The sequence below is a fragment of the Poecilia formosa genome, unplaced genomic scaffold (assembly GCF_000485575.1).
Source record: "Poecilia formosa unplaced genomic scaffold, Poecilia_formosa-5.1.2 Scaffold0, whole genome shotgun sequence".
NCBI lineage: Eukaryota > Metazoa > Chordata > Actinopteri > Cyprinodontiformes > Poeciliidae > Poecilia > Poecilia formosa.
The window spans coordinates 6,839,702-6,862,318 of record NW_006799939.1 but is presented as its reverse complement, the minus strand read 5'-3'; the positions used below and the strand labels follow the sequence as shown (position 1 = coordinate 6,862,318).

The window sequence follows — 22,617 nt, the reverse complement described above, 5'->3', positions numbered from 1 at the left end:
TTTGGTCTAATTTCTAATGCAAATATCTTAGTACACTGGAAATAATACAAAGCTGGCTCATAAGAAATATGTGCTTTTTTACTTTCAGTAATTCCTTAATATCTTGTTATAAATGAAACAATCTGCCAGTGGAACTAGCATTTTTTTTTCATCATAAATACAAAAGATGCTAGCCTGAAATACAGCGCTTCCTCTAACACACACAGTATATTATTAGTGCAGTCATTTTGTTCACGGACAATAAATCACTCATCAGCCATAAGCTGCTCTTTATATTTCTGCTAACTAGCAACTGTTAACACTTTATAACCAGCGATCATGTAAAAACAGCGCATAAAGCTGCCAGAACTTGTCGTAAACCCTTCTCACTTGCTTCTTAAATATGGATCTAATTGTATGAGCCCCCTGCTGAGGTTATCAGACCATTTTCACTCTCAAAACAGACTCTTAAAATGCAATCAAATCTCAACTTCAACCTCCCTCTAATTATTTATGCAGCAATTTTTTCCCCATCACCGCTCTGCTCTGTCTGCGCTCCAACACTCTGTCTCTATCTCTCATTTTTTATTTTTTATTTTTTTCCGAGGCATGCACCACTCTGAGCTCTTCACACCCCGTTTAGATTAGCTTGGGAGTTCTCTTTTTTTTTTCTTTTTTTTTTCAGCGTTTCTTTTTATAGTTTGGTCTCTCGTACTGTACTCCCTGCTGTGCTTCTATTTTCATGAATGCTGTGAGAAATAATTGAAAGCGCCGTGTTCGGCGCCGTCTGTTGCAGCTCTCCCACTTGCTCATGCCTTGTAAATACTGTATCGCTAAAACCCCCGCTGAAAAGCTGCCAGTTCGGGAATCCTCACAACTCTGAGAGAGACAGAGAGAGAGATGTCAACGCTCGCTGAAAACTTGAGCCAAGATCACATTGTTACCGCGAGCTGAACGCTGCTCCTGTTGGACGGAGCTTGTTCAGCTGCTTGTCCTTGTCGATTTTTCTTTTTTTTTTACTGTGAAACTAAATTCTCTGTGAATGTCTTTTTCTCTGTGTGTTTGCTCGAAAATTTCTCACCCGTGACTTCTACGCAAAGCGGCAGAAGCATGTCAGAGGAGTCGTGACTCCTGCTGTAAGCCACGCTGTAGCAGATGGAAGACATCAAGGAATCTTAACAGGAACGAATGTTGTGTGTGTGTGCGTGTGTGTGTGTGTGTGTGTGCGTGTGTGTGTAGAGGAGCTTTCCAGAAAATGACCTATGCCCCGGCTGCCGCCAGGTGTGTGGGTGGGACTCTAAGGGAATGAAAGCCCCTCACCTTTACCAGTGTGGGTCTAATAATGTTGAGCACTGATACTTATGGCAGGAGTGTGAAACTCATTTTCATTTTTGGGTCATGTCAAGATCCTGGATGTACTCAGAGGGCCGGTTGTAGCAGAATGTATTGATAAAACTGTTAAAATATTAATAAATATCTCTTTCTGCATTTGTTGAGTGCTTCTTGAAATTAAATATTGAGCATATTTTTATGTTAATGTACTTTGACAGCATGCAGAATTTAAAAAAAATGCTTTGATTTGGTTGATAAAATCATATTTAAGAGCAGTGGTGTTCAAGTGTTTTTGCCCTGTGGGCCAAAACTGGCAGATTTAAACTACGTCTTTAAATTAAAGACGTAAAAATTAGTTTGATTTTCTTTATTTTGTTTTTGTATCTGCTCAATAATAAACATTTTAATGAAATCTGCGTATCAGTAAAGATCCAAAACATGAAAAACTGTTGACTTATTAAAAGAAAAATGGACAACTTCCACATTTTTCAGGTCATGAACTGTTTTCTGTTTTTGTGGCCACATTTTTACTGTTCTAATCTTGTGGTCAGGGGTTGAAAAACCATATCAAGAATCACAAATGGCCCCCAAACCACACTTTGAACACTCCTGCTTTTATAATCCAGAGGACCACATGAAAAATTACACTGGGCCAGATTTGGCCCCTGAGCCTCGAGTTTGACACATAACTTACGATGCCCTAACCTCTTCTGCTTTATTTAGCTGTTGCATGGAAAGCAGTAAAATAATCTCCACTGTATTTCTAGTTCTGAAACTGGCACATGCCACTCACACTGCCTGCTTTAATGTGAAACATCTCTTCCATGATCCAGATGTTGGAAACTACGGGAGGCAGAATGACGAGCTTCAGCCTCATCGAGCCCCTGACGTGGAGGGAGGCTTTGAAGGTTTGTAAACTGCAGCGCGTTTTTGAATTTTTTTGGATGAGATGCGGGAAAATATTTTTCAATCAGACAAATATGTTTTCATGTGAGGCACACCTGGCAGGAAGCCCGCTTGGCCACCAAGATGTATGTTTGTTTTGTTTTTTTTTCTTATGTCACATATGTTGATGTCTACAGCTGGAACGGTTACTAAAGCTGGCAAATATTTTGACAGTTATTCAGTTCATAAAATCAATGTTTTCATCCCACAAATATGTAGCTGTGGCTTTTAGGTTTCATATGTTGCTCATTGTTGGCAGAAAAAATCTCACTGCATGAATGGCAGCCTGGGTCTAATGCTAGATTAATATTTATTCATATAGAACTTTCTAGAAACATAGAGAAGCTTAGATAGATAGATAGATAGATAGATAGATAGATAGATAGATAGATAGATAGATAGATAGATAGATAGATAGATAGATAGATACTTTTGTGAACCTACACTAACTGCCTAGTAGGTGGCAGTGTGTTAAGTGAGGCTTTTACGCTAGCGTAGCATCAACACACAAGTAAATTGAAGCGATAACTATACTTGAAAGAATTGGCTGTATAGAGAAAGAAGTGATTTAAAACTGGAGATGCTTAAATAAAGCATCAACTCCTTAAAAATACCAAAATTTGGATTTCGATAATGAATCAGAGGAAAACACTTTAATATATTTCAGCACCTTTCATGCAGGGCCATGTTTTAAACGATTCAACACCAACAAACTGATTCTTAGTTGCTGGTGGCGCCCTCTATACATTCTGCCCTGGGTAGTGAACCATATCAGAAACCACTGCTCTTAGTAAGATTTGTTAGTTAAATGTGTCTGCTCGTCCTTAAAAACTCTTGTATTCATGTATCTAAACTTAAGGCCTTAAAATGTCTTAAATTCTTCTTTTTAAAAAAAAATCACAGGTCTTAAATTTTGTTGTGGTAGGACTATTTAATCTCATGTAGTTTTCCTTTTTTCTTGTGGGACTTTACTGTTACGCAAAAGTTTGAGTCACAAGACTTGAGGCGGTTGCAGTTAATGGTAACCAGATGCTAATACGCCTTCGCTAGCTAGCTATTGAGCTTATTTAAGGTCATAATGGGTAAGAAAACGCTAAATTGCCACCAGTTAGCTGAGCGATGTTGGTCTTTGTCATTGGTTGACTTCTGTTGTCAAGCTATATGATTTATTTACAGGTCATAAATTCCATTCAGAATGGCCTTTAAAAGTCTTAAATTTAAGTTGGTGAAACCTACAGATGCCCTGAAGTTGTTATAAGACCTTTTTTACAGATTAAATGTAGACTAGCATCAATTAATTTATTATAACATATACAGTGGGTAAAATATGTATTGGACACATCAATATTGTTCTGAGTAAATATATTTTAAATGGGGTTACTGGCATGAAATTTCCTCCAGTTCTCAGCAACAACCCAAGTAATCTACACATAAAAAAAAACAAAGCAAATTAGTTTATAAATAAAGTTATGGTCAAAAAATTTATTGGAACTGGGAATAAGTACATAAATGTCTTAAATATGTTTTTTGGGGTTTTTTTTTTGTCTTTTTTAGCCTTATCCACTCTATTTCCATTGTCTTCCTTGGAAGTCATCTTCAGATATTTAGGTTGTCCTGGTACATTTATCCATTCATCCTCCATTCAGTTATTTGAAGGTGTGGCAATAGCACATGTTGTAAGATGACCCACACTGTCTTACAACCTTCTGACATGGTTCTTCCTCCAAAAATGGTTTCTGCAAAGAGTTTAACTTAAGCCTTAATCTCCAGGTAAAACTCTGCCTGCTATTTCTGGGTCTCTCTGAGAATCTCTGTTAATGCTTCTTGGCTCTTGGACAACAGTTTTGACTTTTCCATCAGAAATCCTATGAGAGATGCCTGGCTGTGTCTGCTTTATGTTGAACTTCTCCTCTGGATTATGGCCCCAACGGGCGTTCACTGGAATACTTAGAGATTTAGAAAGACATGCCCAACCATTGCCGTCCAAATGTTTTGCAACGGTCAACTTTCTTTTTTATTAAAATTTAACTTTCTTTTTTATTAAAATTTCCTATCTCCCTATCTCTCTGTCCAATACTTTGCTAACAAGAAACCAGTTAATGTTAATGAATTAATATTAAACCAGCTGATCGCAGCTGATTCTAAACACTGACAGATCTGTTATTTTTTTTTGTTTTTTGTCTTCTAGGCTTCGTTTTGTTCATGTGTTCAGTAGTTATTCCCTGTACCAATCCACTTTATTGTACATAACTTTATAAACAACTAATTTGTTGTTTTCTTTGCATGTGTGGATTACTTGGCTTGTTACCAAAAGTTCGTGTGAATTTTGTCGATAGAGTGAACCCCCATCTATCTGCAGTTCAGTTTTCGTCCATTTTTTAGTAGAACGTAACTAAGATATTGGAAAGAAATCCACCTTGGGAAGCTGAAATACCGAGACACATTGCTACTTGATGAACAATACACCGAGGTTTACAAATCAGCCAAAGAAGAATTGCTATTTCCTTTCCCTGGCACTGATTGATTGTATCAGTGTTATGGATGTTAGCTCCTGTGGTATTGCCAAAATGCTTCTACCATGTGTATTAAGGCATATTAAGGTGAATTTTATGTTTGAACTATTAAAACAGGCAACTTTTATCATTTCAGAGGTGTCTAAGTATTTCTTTATTTCTTCTGTTCACGGTCAACTATGGTCCCTAACTCTCACCATTACTGGGGTTCCACTGTATATCTATTGAGAAAACCATGGATGTGTTTGATGCATATATGATTAGAATGATTGTCACTTTTTTTTTCCACAGCTACGTCCATCAGATGTTCAGCAGATGTCCTCCCTACGACCCAGACCTATTCTTATGACGAAAACAGAACCTAAAGGAAGAAGACGGACCGGCAGAGCTGGTCCTTACCATCATAAGACTCAAAGGGTGTCTCCATGAAGACGGACCAATTGGACCAATCAGAACCACTAGGTGAAGCTCTGTAAGAAGAAAAAAAAGAGGTTGGGAGGGTGTAGTATGTCAGGGAGTAGAAGACACAACATGGAACATGATTAAATAAAGACTTGTTTTCCTCTGTGCAGCAAGCCAATTGATCACAAATCGACTTGTATTTTCTACTGTGTGTGACCCCAGTGTCAGCTGTGATTGTAGCTTGTAAATTTTTTACCCAATCCTTTTTCCCACCTGCCCAAACTGCACACAAACACACCAATCCTTTCTCCCATGCCCCCAAAAAAGAAAGAAAGAAAATAGTTAGAGGAAGAGGTTTCAACGCTCCTCAGTTCGCCTCCGCGAGTTGCGAAGGGTTAGCGAGCGATATGTTTGTCTTTTTCCACTTCAGTGAAGGGTGAATTCAGCTTGGCTGCAATAAGAAATGGATTACCCGTTCATTAAGGAGGCTGCGTCACTCCTCATTGAGCTGGACAAATAACAAATTAATTCCTAGCCGCCTAATTTCTCTCTGTTCTCCGCTGAATTTTCGATAGCGTCGAATTACTGATCACAGCCGCGTGGCCGCTCCCTCAACTTTTTCTTTCTTTTTTTTTTATCAATTCATTAAAAATGTGCCACGACGGGTGAGAGAGATGCGTTGGAGGGAAAATATCTTCCTTGCTGGTGGAATATTTGGAAGGAAAAAAAAAACTTTACAGGGGGAAAAAAGTTTTTTTTTTTTTTCTGCTATAAAGTAGCGGATTTTTTTGTTTTGTTTTTGTTTTGTTGTTTTTTTTAAATCAAGTCGTCTCAATCTTGTATCAGTCAAGTGCGGGTCAGGTTGCTCGTGGTGTTTTGTAAAGTAGCGGCGGCGTATTGACAGGCTGGTATTGATGTTTCAATTAGAGCAGCGTTACATAGAGCTGCGGCGTGGTAACACGGCGCGGCTCCCGCCATCTGCTTCTGCCTCCGCGTCTGACGAACGAGGCACGTGGGGCTAATCGAGCCGCACATGAGCGATGGCACCGCGATATCTGGCTCGAGCACACGAACGCGCACGTCCTTATGCGGGGGGAATGGTCCTGAGGAGTGTGTGTGCGTGTGTGTGTTTGGGAGTTTGTGGGGGGAGGGGGGGGTTCTTGTTTAAACAGCCCCGCAGAAAAAAAAAAAAAAAAGAAAAAAAAGAAAAGTGCCACGGGGAGCAGCCAGCAGGTTATTTCTCCCGACAAGGATTCAGGCTATAGAAGCACCAGATGCACGAGATGGAAAATTCTTCAAAAGCTTGTCTTGATGAAAAGACAAAAAAAAAGAGAAAAAAAAAAAAAAAAAAAAAAGGAAATGGCCTGTGCCAGGTTTCTCTTGCACTGGGACAGCCTGGAATAACAGTGTGCATTATGCCTGGCGTTGCTGCCTGCCAAACCACACGAATCAAAGGCCTCATTGTGTGGATTACCTCGTTAATCTGCTGATGCCATTGAGCAGTATTGCAGGTGTTAATGTGCCAGTTTTTTTTCCTCTCCTCTCTATCTCTCTCCCTCTCTCTCTCTCTCTCTCCTTTTATTGGGGAGGTGTAGCGTCAGGTTTGTAATCTGCTTTAAATGCTTTCTGGGGAACGACACACTGAAACTCTGCCAAGAGATTGCGAGGAGCTCTCTGTTAAAAGGGATGGAAAGGCGGGTGGTGGTGGTGGGGTGTGTGGGGTGTGTGTGTGTGGGGGGAGACGCAGTGCCGAAGCCTGTGGGGACTATAGCTGGTGAGCTGCACGGCCCACACCACTTGTTGAAATATAGGGCTGCATGAATAATGAAAGAGGGAGAGGGGAAGCGATATTGCTAAAGCAGTCCCACAATGACATCCATCATAGTAATGCCCCGTCGCTCTGCTTCTTTTGTCTCATCCGGCGCACTAACTCCAAGTTGCGTCTCTTTGGAGGAGCGAGCGTGCTCTGTGTCTGCCTGGGCTGATAGACCAGAAGAAACAGGAAGAGAGAGAGAGATAGATAGATAGATAGATAGATAGATAGATAGATAGATAGATAGATAGATAGATAGATAGATAGATAGATAGATAGATAGATGCACAAGGGGGAAAAAAGGAGTGAAAAGTGAGAGAAATGTGCTTCTTTTCTGCTCCCCGGGGTGGTCTCTTCATCCAGGGGCCTCAAAGAGCGACAGAATACATCTCCCTGCTACAATGGAGGGGGGGGATCCACAGGGGCTGTTGCTATTTGAGTGTGTGTGTGTGTGTGTAGTGGGGGTGCAGCTTTAAGCAGGCCTTTGAGTGGCCTAATTGCATTGGAATACAGCAGCCTGAGAGCTGGTTCAGATCACGGCGGGCTGCTGGAGGGGTGAGCGCCCGCACCTCGACAGCCACACTCAGCAAAAGAGCCCCGGCACAAAGCGCACAATTAATGCTCTCCCTCTCGTTAACTCTCTCCCCACTTTTTGTCCTCTCCTACTTTTTTTTATCTGCTTATCCTCCCCCCCCCTCCATCTCTCTCCCTCTCTCCGTCCTGACCGAACAGCTCAGTATGTCGTCACTCACCCACTGTATTAATCCTCCCATGCAGCCCCGTCAATCTCCCCATCTTTGATGCACACAACAATTACAGTAAAGATGAAAGGCGTGGGTCGGCCGCCTTCCCATTATGTAAGACTTGAAACAGGGAGAAAATGACTGAGATGCAAGCATGCTGGTCTGAAATAATAATAATAAAAAAACTTTTAGAGGCAGATGGACATGCAATGTGTGCCGGTTTACACGTGAATATTTAAAGAAGTAGAAACAGAATTACATGACTAAATGTTAAAGTTATAAAGAAAAAGAAAATTAGAATCTTTGCAGCCAGCCCAAACAACAGCAAACTTGCAGCAAAACATCACTAAGATGTTTAGCATTTACACTTTAAAAAAAACCGCTGCTAGAATTCAACCCAGAAAAGAAATTTGGCTGCATTTTAGTCTGGTAGATTTTAATCAATTATAGTAAATTGGTATTATGTAAATGTAACAACTGAAAGATTAATGAAATCCAAGCAGAACAAAATTGTATTAAATTTTAATTATTATGATTTTATTCATAGGGTTTGTCCATCCTGAAAAAAAAACAACCAAAAAGCAAGAATTGGTTCATAATGACTGAGTCATGAATCATTACTGAAATAGTACAAACTTTTTGTGTCTCTCATATAATTTATTATGCTAATCTTTTTAATAAAACCACCGCATTTATGAAGGTTAGCATGCTGGTAGCTTTGTCTTTAGCATTAGCGCTGTCGCTAAGCGAATCAAAGGTGGACACAAAGTGAAATACTTAAAACTATATAAACTGTTTTAAAAATTCTTAAAGTTCATTAAGTTGATATTTTTAATAATAGGATCCATATAGACATATCAGCCTTAATGGATTAAGTTTTTAGTCATGGGTTGTTACAAAGTTGTTAATAGTGTAGCTAATAATGTAGCGAATCTTGTTAGTTTTCCTCTTGTTGCTTTTACAAACTAATACGCTCATTTGCAGTTTTAAGATATTTTTGGGCAAATATATCAAAACTAATTGTTTTGTGCAGTTGAGCTTCATTCCTCCTTTCAGAGACAGCTCAGTCATTTTAGTATTAGAGACCTGACTGTTGAAAGCATTTGGATTATTGTGATTTTTATTAGTGTTTATGATTATAGATTCTTAGATATGAATAAAACTTACTCTCTTCAACTGAAACCATAAACTTTGTTGTCTCGATGTTTTTGATGTGTTGAATGTCTTTAACATGAATTCTGTTTTGTATTTAAGACCTAAGACACAACAGGAGAAACATGTTAAAATTTAGAAAACATGACCACCTGCAACAAAGGTTCTTCTATGAAGTTGGTCATTAGCATTCTGCTACTTTCTCTGCATCATATCAGTAAAAAAAAATCTTCCACAGTCCAATCACAGTCCAGTTTCTCCATATTCAAACAGCCCTCACCTTGGATTCTCTGGGCCAAGTTGTGTGAGGAGGAAGTCGGCGATTCTGAAAACATTTCATATCCAACCAGCCCCAGCCTTTGATTTCCTTTATTACCCGAGCCGTGTCTTAATAAAATCTAATTATTTCCGCTCGCAGGACGTTTTCGGGTGAGAAACTGGCAGAGGGATGTGAGCTGATGTATGGGGGAGACAGTCGCCTAATTAGAGTGTTAGAAATTGAATCTTTACAGCACACGGGTCATATAATTATCCTACTGTTAATTTAACGCTTACATTCCCCACCGTTCACTTCACTCCCTTAAATGTAGCTTGGCAGCAGCTCAGCACCCCGGTGCCTGGGAGGAGGGCCCCCATCGTTGGCCCTTCCGAGCGACTGAATAACAGCAGACCCTGAAGTCCAAATAACAAGGCTCGCATCATTTATGCATTGTTAAGCCATGTAATTGAAACGAGCCGTAGTTTGCATATTACGCCATTAAAATAATGTGCTTCGCGTTTCTCCCAACACGACTGTTTAAGCCTGTGTGGCGATGTGGTAATTCCTCGAATTACAGCCTAATTACCACAATGTTCTTTTGATTTGGCCGATTTCAATGTTACGCCACAATAATGTGGAATATTAGCAGAATGAATGACCGAGTCGTGCCCGGAAACTTTTCGCGGCATAACTTAAATCCTGGTGGCTGCATGAGCCGTCAGTGCAGCTGGAGCCACATCTATAAAGGATTATTAGCCTATGAAATGAGATCCATTAAAGGCCCAATCACAAATCTTTCATTAAAGAGCTCGGCTTTACGTGGAATACGACCATTTTGTGTGCGTTACTCTCTTGATCCTCATTATCCACTTTAAATCACAGAGTGTGCATGCATTACTGCTGTAAACATCGTAATGATGTTTATGCTCGCTATAAAAGTGTATTTAATTTAAGACAGGTACTAGGAATTTACAGCATATTTGCATTTTTTGTCATTGTCTTGTCAACACGTGCCTTTAAAATAATAATGTAGTAAATTATTGCAGTTTATAGCTATAAATATAGTCAACCTTTTAAAGTCTGATACAATAAATTGTATTCAGAAAGCAATATAGTTCTAATTTTAAATCTGTATTTGATTCTCCTAACTAAAAGTTGAATGGTCGCCTTTAATTTCTCTGTATCATAATTGATGCATTAGGCATATGTGGTTGTATTTATTAAACTTTCCCAACCAAACGGAGATTTTTAGTTTGCCCTAAAAAAAACAACACAGCTAAGCAGCTTTTACCGCTGCACATTTGATCCAATCAAAAACGGGGAAAAATTATGCGTTCTGTGCTATTGAGATTAAGACAACTATATCTAGGCCTCACAATGAACGATAAATCAATTAATCCCATGATAAATTAAAAAAAAAATCTCTATTTTCTCTTTCTTTCTACCAAAGTTGGTCTTCAGTTTGATGCTTTGGTCTCAACTAGCATTTTTAAGGACAATTTTGTTTATAGAATCTACATAATTCATCTTATTTATTGTTTCTGTTGTTTTGTTTATTTATTTCAGATACTTAAAATGTCTTCCAGTTCCAGTGTTAAATGTTCATTAAAATTTAAAGTTTATTGATTTTTGAGAATATGTTCCTGCGTTGTCATGCTATCACCATTATATTACTTGAAGGTGGTCTCAAAACAACAATGGTATCGTTTATCGCGATAACTTCTGGGACAAGTTATCGTGTATCAAAATTTGTAATTGTGACAGGCCTACTTATAGCTCCAATTAAGATTATTAAAGGTCACTAAAACACAACATGCTGCAATTAACTAAGTTGTGTTTTATAGCTATGATAGTCAAAGTTTCAAATCATTAGGCAAAAGATAATATTCAGAAAGTAGTAGTTTTCATTTGAGCTTTTTATTTGATGCTTCTTACAAAAAGTTGCCTTTAATTTCTGTCTTTTTGGTATCATAATTGATACATTAGGCATAAATGGTTGTATTTATCAAACTTTCTCAACCAAATACAGTTTTAATTTGCAGTATTATATTATTTTAACAAAATAGACATTCAAATTGTCCACCCTGGCCACCTAAAAAAAAAAAAAAGTGGTCAAAGCAACCATAAAAAAGTTTTGGAACTCCTTCAACCAGCATATGGATTATAAAATAATCCAGTGCAGGTCAGGAAGAACTGAACATGATGCGATCAGCACCTGCCTCTAATAAATTATTGCAGTTTAAAGCTATAAGTACAGTTAAATTTTAAAGCCTGATTCAAAAGAATGATGTTAAGAAAATAATAGTTTTAAATTGAACTCTGTATTTGATGCGCCTTTCAAAAAGTTGGATGACTGCCTTTAATTTCTGTCTGTTTTGTATCATATTTGATACATTAGGCGTATGTGGTTGTACTTATCAAACTTTCCCAACGAAATAGTTTTAATTTGCAGCATTCATTTTGTAAAATACAGATTAAAATTGTCCACCCTTGCCAATAAAGAACCAGTCAAAGCAACCATAAAAATTTTTAGAAATGCCTTCAACCAGCACATGGATCATAAAACAATCCAGTCCAGGTCAGAGAGAACCGACCCCGATGCAATTAGCACCTGAATCTTCCTGCATGCCTCTGCATTGTTCTCATGTTCCTGTCTGCACATTTGACATGTGTCCTTGTGTGAACTTTTTAAAAAAAAAATAAATTAACATGGCTGAAAATGATTTGTGAGTGTGAATATTTAATATATAGGCTTTTGTGTGTTCCCTGAACACTTTGGATTTTTTTTCTTTGCGAAAGTATTTCTTTGATTGCTTTTTTATTGCCTTTTAATTTTACTGCCTGTCCACGTTATTAAATAAAATGTTTAATTACAGTTTCAGTCATTTGCATAGTAAGAAAGTTATAAATTGGGGATATCGGGAAGTGTATGGGCTGATTTATTGGTTTAATTTGTTGCCACTAGGTAATAACATTATATCTGGTGGGAAGTGAATTGTTGTAGGCCAGACCAACCTACGGTGCTTTTTAATTGCATCCGTACTTGTAGGACGTATCTGCGCCTTTAAATCTAAATTGGTGACAACACTCAGAAGTTGTAAAGTTGAAATCTGCTTCTGGTCACAAAATATTACGTTTCTGTTCGGTTTTGATTTATCCCTCGACAGAGTGAGGAGCAGCTCTGAGGAGAGACATAATCTCATCTTTTTCAGCTCTTCTAGTCCTTTCTTTCTTCCTTTCTTTCTTTCTTTCTTTCTTTCTTTCTTTCTTTCTCTCTTTCTTTTGGGGGCCTGCGTTCTTCACTCCTCCCTCCTTTATCCCTGCAAAGGCTTTGTCCCCTCAGCACAGAGCCTCTCTAAATAGAGGCCTTTAGACAGTCATGGTTTGGGGTGGGGTGGGGTGGGAGGAGAGGCATCGGCAGTGATGCAACTGCTGTTGTTTCATTTACCTCTCCCTATGGCAACCAGCAGCAGTCGGCCAGGAATGTCCCCTCTCTGGACAAAGTCCTGGTCCCTGAAGCTGACACCGGGGGCAGCGACAGCTGGGACGGGATGGAGGCTTGCCCTCCGTGCCCCGAACTGGAGGCCTTAGCTTGGACTTAATCCTTCTGTTCACCTCTGTCTGTTTTCGCTTCATTGGACGATGAGCAAGCCTTTGGACTCACTATTGCATCTACAGCGGTTCTCTAGAAGACACGGAAACAAATTCACTGACTTTTTTTCCTGCTGATAGTCATTTTCTGCACAGCCTTTGTAACAATCCCACAATATATCCTTAAAGAGCTGCAAACGGATTTCAGACGCCTCAAGACTTCATTTACTGTCTTATTTCATTTTTTAAAATCAAGATATTTTTATCTTATGCAACACTAAAACTCAGCTCAAAGTTACTTTTTCTTTCTTGGGCTTCTGGCATCAGGTGTACGCCAAGCTTTTCAAAAGTGATCATTTCCAAACTGCTACGTTTCAAGTCTGTTTACTGAAATGCCAGACACTTTTCTCTGGATCATACATGAGAATAACATGGCCCTCCCCCCCACCTATAGCTGCACACTGCCAGTCAGCTGCCTGAAAAAAGGCTGCCACACTGTCCCCTCTCTTACAATAAAGACAAATTTGCCTCTACTGATATTTCAGTTGAAAATAACAAGCAGTTGATAAAGGTTACAAGATAACATTGACAAGGATTGACTTTATGTCTCATAATCAAAGTATCATACTATGTTAGTGGAAGTCTGAATAATTGTTGCTTTTCTTTTAGAGTTAAAAGCAACCAGATCAAGTTACACATGTAGTTTTAAAATTGGGGGCAAATGCAGTAAAGTAGGTTTATTTTTACTGCGTCCAATACCAGCTCGTGCCTCGCCTGTAGCCCCGCCCACTAAAGCTTTAAGTTGATTGGTTGAGCTCAGTTTGTTTACAGAGAGCAGCTGAGCATCTCTGAGAAATATCCAGTGAACAAAATCAGAACTTTAGCAGTCTGGAGATTCACTCAACCTAAAATGAACTGTGACATGATTATGAGGTGGGCGTTATTTAATCTGGAAATGCTGTTTTATAAACAGCATTAGGAATAGACGTCTTTTGTAGTGAAACTATATTTATTTATTAATAAATTAAAACAACCCTTTTTTTGTTAAATAAAACATGCTAGATATTATTTTCCTGGATGATTTCCCGTTTCCTTTCAGACCTGACGCTTGTTCCCTCATGAGGACATGCAAGAGAAAAACCGCTGCAGTTTGTTTATTAAGTGTATTAAATACAACAGAAAACCGAGGATTGTTACTTTATTTATCAAAGCACTGTTCTAACCTTTAGCTCATGTTCTTGTTAAACTTAAAACCTGCAGATGTAATTACATGCTACTGCGTTGGGTGTATGTTTATGGAACTAAAAATAGTGGGAAATTGTACTTTTGTTGCAGCTCTAACATACGTTGTTAGCATTTTCTCAAAGTGTTTTTAATCCTGAAACGACAACAAAAAACGCATTTATTTGAGTTTTCCCGCTAATTAATAGTGAAAATATTTATATAAATAGTCACTAGTTAAACTAAATAGTTAGTAATCTAGTAGTTTACATCTTTAAACTAATAGTTTGATTCCATTAGTTTAAAGAAGTCGAAATGATGATTTGTTAGTAGAAATGGTGTTATGAATTTTTACACACTAAATAAGCAGCATTGCACAAATAAAACGTCCTAAAATTCCTAATCACCCAGCCTGCAGTGATAAATATCAAAATTGCTCTAAAAAAAAGTGAATTTGTTACAATATACGCATAAAGATTATACAAATGTGCAATTAATTCGTCTCATTTCCAATAAACATGACTAAAATAATCACATTTTCACAACCTAAACTGCTGTGCACAATAACACCTTAACCAACAAAATAAATCTGTTGCCTACATCAGAGGAAATCCCCGTAGCTGGAGCTCGACTACCTGCAGTCTGAGTCCGGATAAAAACCTGACTGCCAGAGTAAATCAACTGGATCTTACAGCCGCACCTGCTGATCCCGGAGCTCCGTCTCCTCGCGCCGCACTCCGGCTCTCCGCTTCCACAGGAGCCTCAAACAACTCGCACCTCTCCGGCAAAACAAGGCTGTGTTTGTTGAGACTCCCGCCGAGCCAATCCGCGCGCCGTTACCCCTGGCAACCGTGTCCATCATTCCTCGACGCCCAATGAGCGACGGGGGCGGCGCGGAGTCCAGGTGCGCCTCGGCGTCCACTTGGCAGAGCGCCTGGGAGCCGCCTATGGGCAGGAGCGGATCTGTCAAATGCGAGGTTCCTTTAATAAGAGCGACCAGTCCGGCTCCGGGAGTCATGGCGACCGCAGCGTCTAACCACTACAGCATCCTCACCTCCAGCGCATCCATCGTGCACTCGGAGCCCGGCGGCATGCAGCAAGCCACGGCGTACCGGGACGCGCAGAGCTTGTTGCAGAGCGACTACCCGCTGCAGAGCAACAGCCACACGCTCAGCCACGCGCACCAGTGGATCACGGCGTTGTCCCACGGAGAGGGGACCCCGTGGTCCTCGAGCCCCATCGGCGCGGAGCAAGACATCAAGCCCGCAGTGCAGAGCGCCAGGGAGGAGATGCACAATTCCAGCAGCAGCCTGCAGCACCAGTCGCGGCCGCCGCACCTGGTGCACCAGGCGCACGGGAACCACCACGACGCGCGGGCGTGGAGGACCACCACGGCGGCGCACATACCGAGCATGGCGACGACGAACGGCCAGAGCCTTATTTACTCCCAGCCGGGCTTCGGCGTCAACGGGCTGATCCCGGGGAGCGGCCAGGGGATGCACCACCACAACCTGCGGGACAGCCACGAGGACCACCACAGCCCGCACCTCAGCGAGCACGGCCACCCCGCGTCCCAGCACCAGCACCAGCACCGGCCGCAGAGTCACCACGACCACTCGGACGAGGACACGCCGACGTCGGACGACCTGGAGCAGTTCGCCAAGCAGTTCAAGCAGCGGAGGATCAAGCTGGGGTTCACGCAGGCGGACGTGGGACTCGCCCTGGGGACCCTGTACGGAAATGTGTTTTCCCAAACGACCATATGCAGGTTTGAGGCCCTGCAGCTCAGCTTCAAAAACATGTGCAAACTGAAGCCGCTGTTGAACAAGTGGCTGGAGGAGGCGGACTCCACCTCGGGCAGCCCGACCAGCCTGGACAAGATCGCGGCGCAGGGCAGGAAACGGAAAAAACGGACCTCGATCGAGGTGAGCGTAAAGGGAGCTTTGGAGAGCCATTTTTTGAAGTGCCCTAAGCCGGCCGCGTCGGAAATAATCACCCTGGCGGACAGTCTTCACCTGGAGAAAGAAGTGGTCAGAGTTTGGTTTTGTAACAGGAGACAGAAGGAGAAGCGCATGACCCCTCCCGGAGGAGCGCTGCCGGGCAGCGAGGATGTGTACGGGGACACGCCGCCGCACCACGGGGTCCAGACCCCGGTCCAATGAACTCTACCGGACCGCTCCTCCAGGACTTGTTCATCGGTTGTTGTTTTTTTTTTAATTATTATTATTAATTAATATTATTATTTATCCCCGAGGTTATATATAAATCACTGGACTATGAGACGATCTAGTGAGTGTTTTATGTATAATAGATTGCAGCGAGCACCTCCACGATATCTGCAGTGAATGTGTGAGAGATGAAGGGAGGGTGAGAGAGGGGGGGATGGAGGGGGGACAGTTTGTGCTCTCCGAGGACACATGCCCAGCACTGTGAGTCGACGCGGTTTCAAGGTGTAGCCCCTGTTGTGTATTCAAAATTATATTTGACTCAAAAAATAATAATAAAATAAAAAATAACAAAATAAAAATATTTAAAAAAAAAAACAGAGAGGGAGGGAGGTATTTTTAGATGAAAAGCCTAGCAGAATAGTTTTCACTTTTCTACCAACTCCGACATCATTGTTGCTGTGTGCAGAAGCGGGTTAGTTTGTAGTTGCGCGTCCTGCAGCGAAGGGGGCACCGGGGGTGAGGAGGGGGTAGGGGGTAAGGGGGTTGGGGGGCAGATAAGGGTCACAGAAAGCTGCGTTAATGGAGTGAAGTGGAGGCCAGTAAAAAGGCTGCAGCCCCAGTCCAGTGGAGTCCCATCTGTCAGCACAGAGGTCAGCTGTCACTCATCTATTTCTGTTATTATTATTATTATTATTATTATTATTATTATTATTATTAGTCGTGCTGCGACCTCTGCAATTAGCGGCGTAAACACAGAGACCGCTCTGGGTTTTTTCTCAGCCATCACAACCAGTTCAATAACATGAACTCCTCCCTCAGAGAGTTTGTTCTGCCCGTAGAAGAAGAAAAAGAAGAAGGAGAAGAAGAAGATGAAGAAAAGGCTCCACGGCGATTGATTGGTCTATCTGGCACTTTTCCCACGACATGATGGGCTCTAGATATCTCAGCAAAATAAAAATGAATAAATAATAACAAGACGGCAGCAAAAACATTCGGATTCACATCTGTAAATATTGTACAACTTTAAACAAAAAGTTATGGATTTATCCCTTTTTTAAAAAAAATTATATATATATATTTTCACTGGGGCACTTTTGTTTTTGTTCCCCCTTCCCCTTATAATTAGTTGTTTTTGTTTTTTCATTATTGAGTTTCAGAATCCAGCCTACCTACTGCCTTGTATTTGCGTGTTCTTTTTGTCGCTCGAATTTAACTCTCAAATGCGTTTTTTTTCTTTTTTCTTTCTTTTTTTGCGCATTTAATTTGCAGCTCTTGTGTTATTGATTTAAATGTCAGCTAATTCATTTTTGGTTTGAGTCACTTCCCGTCCGCTCTGAGTGGAAAACAAAAACAGTTCAAAACACAAAAACCTCTAAAACACAAAACAGCGCTTCAAAACCGGAACCGAGACAGATTAATATTTAGAAACGGTCAGAAATAATTAAAAAAATTCCAGAACGACGCGTTCGATAATAACTAATAAACATAATATATTAACAGATATAATAATAATAATAATAATAATAATAATAATAATAATAATAATAATGATGATGATGATGATGATTTTGCACATTTTGTTTTCAAATAATTTTAAAATATATTTCCAAATTTTGCACCCTTTAAGAAAATTATTATTATTATTATTATTATTATTATTATTATTATTATTATTATTATTATTATTGCTTTATTGTGGAGGGACTGTATGGTTACAGCAAGTCGATTTTATTTTTCTATCTTTGTTTTGTTTTTGTTTGAGCTTGTAATTTATTACGTCATTCTTATTTTATTTACGTGACGCAAAAAAACCGAGATGAATCTATTTAAGCTAAACTGAGACGCAGAGGGGAGGCAGGCAGCCTGGACTAGTCAGACAGAGTTATGTATATATAAATATATGTTTTAATTTCAAACAGTAGCTCGCTTTTGTTTGTTTGTTTGTTTTATGCAAAGATACATATCCAGGGATTTTATTCCCACCTTTCGTTTTATTATTTTATTTTATTTTATTTTACTTTATTTTCATTTTCTTCCCCCTCTCCTGTTTCTGCAGAAATGATCACTGGAATCTCTCCTCGGTAGCTTTAATGAAACGATCAGATTTGACTGAAGTTGTGGGATGTAGACCTGTAGCAATCCAACGCTGTGGATTTGTTCTGTTTACTGCTTGTTTGTTTGTTTGTTTGGTTTTTTTAATTATTATTATTACTATTATTATTATTATTATTATTTGGGGCATATTCACTGGATGAACTTGGGGTCGAGCTATCAGAGGTGATAAACGCCTGCTGGTGTTTCATCTCTCGCCACATGAACAAAGGGACTTGCACATTTTTAAATAATGAGGTTGATATTAAAAAGGCTTTTTTTCCAATGTCAAGCCTACATGTTTTTTGTTTTGTTTTCTGGGGGGCTGGGGGGGTCTAAAGAAAACGCAGTGATAAAGCCAGGAAATGTTCATGCTGCTGCAGCAGGTTCATGCTGTGGCTGCAGCTCCGTCGTTTGAGAGGAATTAATGGCTGTGAGAAAATGAGGCTGGATGATTGTGAGCTGATGATGTTGTTTCTGCTTCCAAACGGACTGACTTTGGCCCGGAGAGGCCACAGCTTTCATCGTGGGCAGGGGGATTCGGTTAGGTCTTCAAGCTGGGGCCCGAGGAGCAAAAAGTGGCCCCTGGAAAGGACTGAAAGGGGTCCACTACAGTGACTGCTTTTGACCACTTAAAATTGTAAGTGCTTTTATTATTGTTACTATTATTTGCATTTTCTGCTTCTCATTTCAGCTGGTCTGAGATGATGACAGAAGTGATTTCTCTAATTTGTTTGCTTGACCGTAATTTGCCAGATTCTAAACTTAAAACGGGGCCAAACAGATCGTCTCTGGGAGACAATAAAATCGACACTTGTAAAATGGCAAAAGCAGATATATCTTAAGCAGATATATTGAAAGCACCAGCTCTCTGTTTTCCTTTAGTACCACTTCTCTGAAATGTTTCCTGAAGGAGTGAAAAACTGTAAGCTGCTCATTTTAGCTCCAAAGTGCCAAAATCTGCCACAATTATTATTACTAATTATTATTATTATTATTATTATTATTATTATTATTATTGTTACTATCATTGTTTTGATTTTAAATCAAATTGTTCCATTGAGCTGGGAAAGAGATGTTCAGCATTATATATGAATGAATAATGGGTGTTTTTGTCTGATCAGTCATCAATGGCATCAAGTGAAAACACAAACTTCCTGTTTGTAATCATTAATCTGTACTTTGATGGGTTACAACAAAACAAAACAAAAAAAACAACAACAACTGAATGTTGGCCCTTTAATCGATCCAAACTCTGCTGAAAAGTGATTTTATTGACCTGATTGTATTTAATCTGCAACAGTTTTCATAAGGATAGACACAGTTTATATTATATCATTCCCACATCAGTTGCCTAATCATCCCCCATCATCATCATCATCATCATCATCATCATCTACGTTTGACCTGACCTGCCATTTGGACGTGTGACACCAGGAAGCAGCTCCTCTCCTTGTCTCTGATATCCCAAGCAGACTTTTCAGGGGGCCGCGTAGTAAAAAAGGGGGTGAAGCACGCCCCGGTGCCCTTCATCCGCTCTCTAGCAGATGCAATTAATAGCGCGACGCGTTAATTACACCTTCCTTTTTATTTAGGTGACTTGAAATTTCCCATCAGGCTCACAGAGAGGGAAGAGAGAGAGAGAGACAGCAAAAAAAAAAAAAAAAAAGAAGAAAGTCTGAAGCAATGGAGGAAAGTCGGTGCGCAAGCGCCATCTAGTGGCGTCAACACGACCAAAGGGTGAGTTGAAGATCTTTAATCGCTGTACTGCAGCCAGGGGGGAAAAAACCAAAACAAAACAAACAAACAAACAAAAAAACATGGTGCACGGAATCTGAATAATTCTTACTGAACAAAATGCAAGATTGCAAAGGTGTGTGGTTTTAAGGGGGGGTGAAGTGGTGGTGGTGGGGAACAAAAATAAACGTAAAGATGCAGTTTATACTGAAAATGGCAATTTTAGGTTAAAATTTCCAATTGAGAATTTGAAATCTTCAAGATATCAGAACAAGTAGCTTAAAGATGTTCTTAGTTATTTAAGTGGTTAGTGGAGTTTATCCATGTTAACGACACTTTTCCAGTTTATTCTTAAAAAAAAAAATCTGAAAAGAAATGTGCGTTAATTCAAAGTGCTGTGAACTTACTGTATCTGAGGTAACGCATCTGGAAAATAAGTAATGAAAATTATCTTCAGATGAAACAGAATGGGTCAAAGTTGGTCTTTTATGTTTGCCTCATTTTACAGCCACTTATTGATCAACGTGATGAAATGGTGCCATGTTTATAAACAGTTCAGTCCAGAATTATTCATACCCCTGGCAGAATTTATTTCAAGATGATTTTAATTCAGTCAAGAAGTTTGTCTCTGATAGGCAACATGACTCAATGATGTAAAATAGTATAATTTTTTTTTAAAAGCTGTAATTTTATTGACAAACAGAATGTAGAAAATTGTTTACAACTTAGCCAATAAATAACAGAAAAAAACTTTATCAAGCCGTTCTCATTATTACTGAGCAGCCATTTATTTTTAAACTCTTTTGGTGCTTTGATTTTTCTTTTTTGTTTGGTTGTTTTGAAGGTCAGCTGTCTGTGAGGTTGGGATGGCCTCCTTTCCATCACCCTAATCTTAATCTCTTTACTAAACGATAAGTACCATCAGACAGAAGGAACCTGTTGATTAAATTAAAAAAATGTTTTATTTCACCTGAATATGCCAGGGGTATGAATAATTTTGGCTTTCACTGGATAGAATAAGCTGCAAACATACAAAATTTGAAATAAAATTTCACTGACAGCAGACATGAGGAAACTTGGTGAGATATCTGTCTGGTGGGGAGGAAATGTGAGCTGCTGTGGCTGAAGAGCTATATGAAATTCATTTAGATTTTTAAAATATTATTAGTAATATGAAATTCTCATCAAAATAATGCATCCAATATGAGACTGTGAGCTGGCTGGAGAAGAACTCAGTGATATATGTGAGCTGAGCCTCTGCTCGTGGCCTCCAGGTCAGCAGGGGGCTTCCAAGAGCCCTTGATTTTTATTTATTTTTTTTTTTCTGAAAGCGTAGAACTGGTCAGCTTTTTGGATGTTTGTTGCTTGTAGTTAAGTTGATCAGAAATTAGGTCATTTTAAAATTTTCTCCCATTTCTTATTTATTTATTTATTTATTTATTTATTTATTTATTTATTTATTTATTTATTTATTTATTTTACAAATATCAGGTTCAAAATACTTCTCAGAAATATTGTGCCATTTTGTAGCACAATCAATTAACTATGTTACCTTCAGTTGTTAAATACATCAAAAATATGACTTAAAAGAAAGTTGACATTATAATTTAACTCCTCATAATTAGGCCTCTGTCCCTTTTAGAAGCTCCTGCTCTTTCTGAAACTCCGCCTTCAGGAAGTGATCACAACATGGCTCCTCTATTAAGTCTTTACCAGCGTCTCACTGAGAAGTGACTCCTATAATGAGCTCAGCTGATGCTCAGTTTCAACAGATGTTTGCCAATTGCTGCTGGCTAGTCTGAAGGAGCTGAGTGGGGGAGTCAAAGCTTGGTAACTGCAGTTCCAAGCAGGAACTTTGTCCTCGAAGGCGAAGCTAGGTCCACCCAGGCATTTTGCCCAGATGAGTGGTTGCCATGGGAGATTAAAGATTTCGCAAACATCCAAGAGCGAATCAAGGCAACACTCCAGGTTTGTTTTTGATGAGAGAATAACATTATAACATGATACAAAGCTCACAAAAGTTGATTTTACATAAAATTGCCATTTTAAAGTGGAATATTATTACATTATTTCACTATGATGTCAGAGGAAAGTGTAACTGGTCAGCATGTTGGAGCAAATAATGACTCAGCTTAAACAACATAACTATGAAAACATGGCCTCACATGTGGAGATTTTCTTCTTCTGTTTGAACACAAAGTCAAACATGTCCACCTCAGAGCCTCTGTGTCAATCACTCATCCAATCTGTACTGCTTCTGTCTTACACACTTCACACTACACACACACACACACACACACCTCCCATATATAACCCCAACACACACACACACATACACACTCTCAGCCTCAGTGTGGTTCCATCGTTTGACATTGCGGCTGCTCACTCTCACTCAGATGCATCGCGGCTAATTACTCTTTGCACACTTAAGTACACAAATGCGCGTGTGCGTTCATTTGTAAACGAGTTATTGTTTAATTATAACTTCACATGAACTTTGTTGAGCAGCGGGGCGAATCGTGTCTCCCCCTTCAGCGCGTAATTACTCGGACTATAATTGCCGAGCCTGTTTGCGAAAAAGGCGCTCGTCTCCGAGCCGCGTTCCCTCCTCCACACACACACACACACACACACACACACACACACACACACACACACACACACACACACA

At 39.8% G+C, this 22,617-nt stretch overlaps 2 protein-coding genes and 1 long non-coding RNA gene across 6 annotated transcripts in view; 2 read left to right on the top strand and 1 right to left on the bottom strand.

The window, feature by feature from the left end:
- The window catches only part of LOC103151010 (proprotein convertase subtilisin/kexin type 4-like), a 215,007-nt gene extending 207,345 nt beyond the window's left edge, over positions 1–7,662 (top strand). For 3 of the 4 annotated variants that reach the window (XM_016681040.1, XM_016680937.1, XM_016680963.1), the window contains one exon: positions 2,145–3,183. In XM_016681040.1, coding sequence (XP_016536526.1) covers positions 2,145–2,384 — 240 coding nt within the window. In that variant the 3' untranslated portion in view covers positions 2,385–3,183. Of the gene's footprint in view, positions 1–2,144; positions 3,184–5,060 lie in introns of those variants that run through there. The other variant, XM_016680995.1, reaches the window with a different exon arrangement.
- Positions 7,663–14,726: 7,064 nt separating this feature from the next.
- Positions 14,727–16,461, top strand: pou3f2b (POU class 3 homeobox 2b). The gene has a single exon (XM_007567964.2). It carries the CDS (start codon positions 14,826–14,828, stop codon positions 16,110–16,112), a length of 1,287 nt encoding a protein of 428 aa, XP_007568026.2. The 5' UTR covers positions 14,727–14,825; the 3' UTR covers positions 16,113–16,461.
- A 1,859-nt stretch (positions 16,462–18,320) lies between these two features.
- On the bottom strand, positions 18,321–19,303 carry LOC107833007 (uncharacterized). Its single transcript, XR_001658726.1, has 2 exons — positions 19,235–19,303; positions 18,321–19,187 (listed from the first exon to the last, which is right to left on the bottom strand). It is a non-coding gene; the product is annotated as an uncharacterized LOC107833007 (long non-coding RNA).
- Between the last annotated feature and the right edge of the window lie 3,314 nt (positions 19,304–22,617).